This window comes from Labrus mixtus, unplaced genomic scaffold (genome assembly GCF_963584025.1).
Source record: "Labrus mixtus unplaced genomic scaffold, fLabMix1.1 SCAFFOLD_276, whole genome shotgun sequence".
Lineage (NCBI taxonomy): Eukaryota > Metazoa > Chordata > Actinopteri > Labriformes > Labridae > Labrus > Labrus mixtus.
Genome location: NW_026870334.1, coordinates 10,001 through 14,652, shown reverse-complemented (window position 1 = coordinate 14,652; position 4,652 = coordinate 10,001). Strand labels below are relative to the sequence as shown.

Here is a 4,652-nt window from a genome sequence, read left to right as displayed (position 1 = left end):
ACTAGACTCTTCTCCTCTGTCGCCCCCCGGTGGTGGAATGAACTTCCAAACTCCATGTGATCTGCAGAGTCCCTCTGCACCTTTAAGAAAAAGCTAAAGACCCAGCTCTTTCATGAATACCTACTAACTTAATGATGATGGTCTCCATATTATTGATGATGATGATGGTAATGACGATGGTTTTTGTTTGATAACGACGACTTATAAGATGGTTTCTATACTGATTAGAGCTCTCAAGAACTGCCCTCAATGTTGTGCTTTGCCTCTGGTCACTTCCTGTCAGCACCTGTGTGTCCAATCAGACTCAAAGCTGATCGTTTGCTCTTACTGACATTGTTCCCTTTAGATCCTCTCTTGTGTTGTTCTTACTCTCTGATGTTTGTCACTTTGGATAAAAGAGTCTGATCAGTGAATTGTAGAATTGTGTGAGCTGCTGATGTAATGTTACTGTGTGTGTGTATGTGTGATTGTTTGTGTGTGTGTGTGTGTGTGTGTGTGTGTGTGTGTGTGTGTGTCTCTATCAGTCTCAGTCAGATTCAGAGGAAACGGTCGTTGCTGTTTGATCATAATTCAGTCTAACTTTCATCATCCTGTGTGAGGACACGCCCTCCTTATCTGAGGGAACGAGCTGCTGCTGTCATGTGACTAAATAGTTTCACTCAGATTACAGAGAGAGAGAGAGAGGAGGAGGAGGAGGAAGAGGATGAAGAGGAGGAGGAGGTGGAGGAAGAGGAGGAGGAAGAGGAGGAGGAGAGAGAGAGAGGAGAGAGAGGAGGAGGAGGAAGAGGTGGAGGAGGAGGAGGTGGAGGAAGAGGAGGAGGAAGAGGAGGAGAGAGAGAGAGAGGAGAGAGAGGAGGAGGAGGAGGAGGAGAGAGAGGAGGAGGAGGAGAAAGAGGAGGAGAGAGAGAGTGAGGAGAGAGAGGAGGAGGAGGAGGAGTAAGACAAGGAGGAGGAGGAGGAGGAGAGAGAGAGAGGAGGAGGAAGAGGAGGAGGAGGAGAGAGAGAGAGGAGGAAGAGGAGGAGGAGGAGTAAGACAAGGAGGAGGAGGAGGAGGAGGAGGAGAGAGAGAGAGGAGGAAGAGGAGGAGGAGAGAGCGAGAGGAGGAGGAAGAGGAGGAGGAGAAAAACAAAGTCTGGAGTGAAAGAGAGACAAACGATGGCAGAGGAGATTAAAGAGAGAGACAGACGGACGCTGAGGGGAGACGTTAAGAAAGAAGCTGCAGAGAGACGAAGTGACAGCTTCAGATCCAAAAACAGATACAGAGAAGAAAGAGAGGAGGAGGAGCTGAGAGGGAGGAGTCAGGGAGGAGGAGCTGAGGAGGAGGAGTCAGGGAGGAGGGAGGCAGATAAAAAAACAGCCGAGCAGAGCAGAGACGTCCAAAGTGAAGGAGATCAGAGAGGAAAGTGTGTCATCAGAGGACGAGTCAGCGCTGACAGACGAGAGAAGAAGACGTGGAAAAAGAGGAGGAGGAGGCACCAAACCACCCAGAGCGAGCTCACACTCCACAGCAGCTGAGATCACAAGAATCCCTGCGTCAGGATGGAGAGCTAACTCACTCAGTAACTCGTGTTTATAACCTTCTTATCTCTGAGAGGAGGCGGCGCAGCAGAGTGCATCATGGGAACGTCCACCTGAACACCTTCCTCCTCTGGTTCCTCATCCCAGCATGCCGAGCAGAGTCTCCCACAGAAGGAGCTCCCTGGGCGGGGCGGGGGGGCTGCCTGGACTGATGATGATGATGATGATGATGGTGATGATGACGATGATGATGATGATGGTGGTGATGAAGGTGGAGGCAGCGAGCCTGGAGGAGCTGGAGAGCGAGGAGAGTCTGGAGCTCCTGGAGGAGGACGAGGACGAGGAGGTGAGCGCGGAGATCCTGGTGAGATGACAAACCTGCAGAACGCTCGCAGACGGTTTGATCACAGAGAGACAAAAATCAGATTTCTTCTCTTTAGAATACAGGAATACAGAAATATAAATAAAAGAAGATAAACATGTAAAAAAACATCCGACAGAACGAGTCCATCTTTAATATGACTCTTAATTTAGAAAAAAATGAAACACATGAAAGACGAACATAATGTCGTTTAGTTTTAAAATGTACCTAATTTAAAATAAATAAAAAAACTAAAGAATAAAATAACAACTTTTAATTTGAAAACTTTTAGTTAAGGATTCATTTATATAATATTAGGGCAGTCATGTTATTTTGTCTTTCAGGGCGAACTATTTGCTTCACAAAACTTTTTTGGGATTCATAAATGCTTTTATAGTTCACCTTAAGCACTAATTAAGATTAAGAAATTAATGCATTGATGTTTTTTAACCACCATTAATCTCCTGTTTGTCCCTTCAGTCTCTCCGTAGATACTCGTCCTCAGTGTCTCCCTGTAGTCTCAGTGATGTAAAAGAAGAACACTGCTGCATCTTTGAATGTCTCATTTCACTTTAACAAACTCTCAGACAGTAATATCCACCTGATGACATCATACATTGACCTTATGACATCACACATTGACCTTATGACATCACACATTGACCTGATGACATCACACATTGACCTGATGACATCACACACTGACCTGATGACATCACACATTGACCTTATGACATCACACAGTGACCTGATGACATCACACATTGACCTTATGACATCACACATTGACCTGATGACATCACACAGTGACCTTATGACATCACACAGTGACCTTATGACATCACACACTGACCTTTGTTGCCGTTCCTTTGAGCTTTTTGACCTCACTTTGGGATCCCTAACCACTTCCTGTCTCTGTGCTTAACTTCCTGTCCTAACCTTCACTCTACCAGAAGGGCCTTACTTTATTTCAAAATAAAAGCACACAGCGAGTACTCTCAGCTTCAGACAGTACAAAAACATTTTTTTTCAATTTAAAACCTAAGATTAAGAATGTGATTAATTGTGATTAACTTTCAATATTAACCAGTTTATAACGGTAAAACAGCCGTAGTTTTTGTGTTTCATTTAATGTTTTTGTTACATTTTGACGTTGAGTCTCTGTAAACACCAAGATAGGGCCTTATTTTATTTCAAAATAAAAGCTGAGTTGAATTAAAAATGAAAGTGAAGTACCCGTTATAATTCCAAAAAATTAATTAATATTAATTAATTAAACATTCCAAAAGTGTAATTAAAAAACTGTTCTGAAACTGATTTGGTTCCTCAGGATTTTGAACCTGTCGTCTGTCTTTACAGCCAATCAGAAGCCTGCTTCTTTGGGACCAATCGTAACGTCAGGGGATTGGAGGAATCTGAATAAAATAAATTCAACATTAAACATATGAACCTGCTTTTTGTCCCAACAGGAGCCACCGTCCTCCGACCTGTCCCGGGTGTCCCCTCTCAGCTCCTGGATCATCTTCAGGAGAAACTCCAACAAGGGCGACAACCAGAGGGGTAAAGTGAGAAGGAGGATGTCCAAGGTCAGACATGTCTTACAATAAGTCCAACACTTAAAGTAGTCCTCTCTTGGGGCACTGGTGGTGCATGTACCCTATCTACAGGCACATAAACCACCGACGTTAGGGGCGGGGTTTGTGTGGTTGAGTGTTGTATGAAGCAGCAGTGACCTCCGTCGTCCAATCAGGCGTCTCTGCTCGTCAAAATAGAGAGAGAGTAACTGTGTATATGTATGTGTTAGCATTTAAAAAGTCCAGTTAGCATCGTTAGCACCAGCGCTAGTTTGGGTCTGAGAGCTGGAGAGCTGGAGCTGAGGCGGGTTTTAAACCTCCTGACAAACCGTTACACCGCGCCCACCTGTCAATCAGGTCAGCTACACGCCTTATTGTGAATAACTCTTATCCTTCATCAAATCAAAACTGATGAGTCATCAAAACATTCACCCCCCGTACAGTGTGTGTCCATCGAGACATGAGCTAATCACACCTATTTGGTTTTTTGAACCAGGCTGTAAACATGTTCATCTCTGCTGTAAAAACAGACTTTTTAGAATGGGTGTGTATGTGACTTCCTGTGCTTCTGCAGCCAGCCTCTAGTGGACACTCCAGGAACTGCAGGATGTTACACTTCAGCATCACCTTAATTTTCAAAACCAGAGGTTGCTGCTTGGTTTTCAGTGACCTAAAACGCAGTTTGCTTCTGAAAGGGAAAAAGATATGTGTTCAAAAATACTCGCCTACATGTGGACAAAGCCTTAAACTACCTCTATTTCTTCTAGAGGTGTGTAGGACGGGAAATATCTACCTTAAAGAAATGTAACCCAGTCACTCCTATCAAAGGTTTCTTCATGAATACTAACAGATGTTTCTGTTCTTTGGTGCACAGTCACTCATGAGTGTAGAAACAGAAACGAATGAGGGTGAATTCCAGGACAGGATCTAAAACTTTAAAACAATGAGACTTAAAAAGAACATGTTTAGGACATGTGACTCTGATCCTGAAGGCGGTTTGGATCTTCATAGCGCTGTACACAGGGATCCTTTGCAGAAGAGAACAACAGTTGAGATAACATAGATATAAAATACCACAGTCCACAGGATAAGTCTCTAAACCTGTTTGTGTCTTTGCAGCATGGTCTTCCAGGTCCTCCAGGACCTCCAGGACCTCAGGGGCCTCCAGGTCCCCCCGCCCCCCTCCTCCCCCAACAACA

General features: G+C 44.4%; 1 protein-coding gene across 2 annotated transcripts in view; it reads left to right on the top strand.

The window, feature by feature from the left end:
• The first annotated feature begins 1,119 nt into the window (after nt 1-1,119).
• The window catches only part of si:ch1073-184j22.1 (erythroferrone), a 13,179-nt gene continuing 9,646 nt past the window's right edge, over nt 1,120-4,652 (top strand). Inside the window, exons 1-3 of one of the 2 annotated variants that reach the window (XM_061034302.1) lie at nt 1,120-1,864; nt 3,349-3,465; nt 4,573-4,652. The exon at nt 4,573-4,652 is cut by the window's right edge and continues 35 nt beyond it. In XM_061034302.1, the coding sequence (XP_060890285.1) occupies nt 1,667-1,864; nt 3,349-3,465; nt 4,573-4,652 (395 nt within the window). In that variant the 5' untranslated portion in view covers nt 1,120-1,666. Of the gene's footprint in view, nt 1,883-3,348; nt 3,466-4,572 lie in introns of both variants that reach the window. The other variant, XM_061034301.1, reaches the window with a different exon arrangement.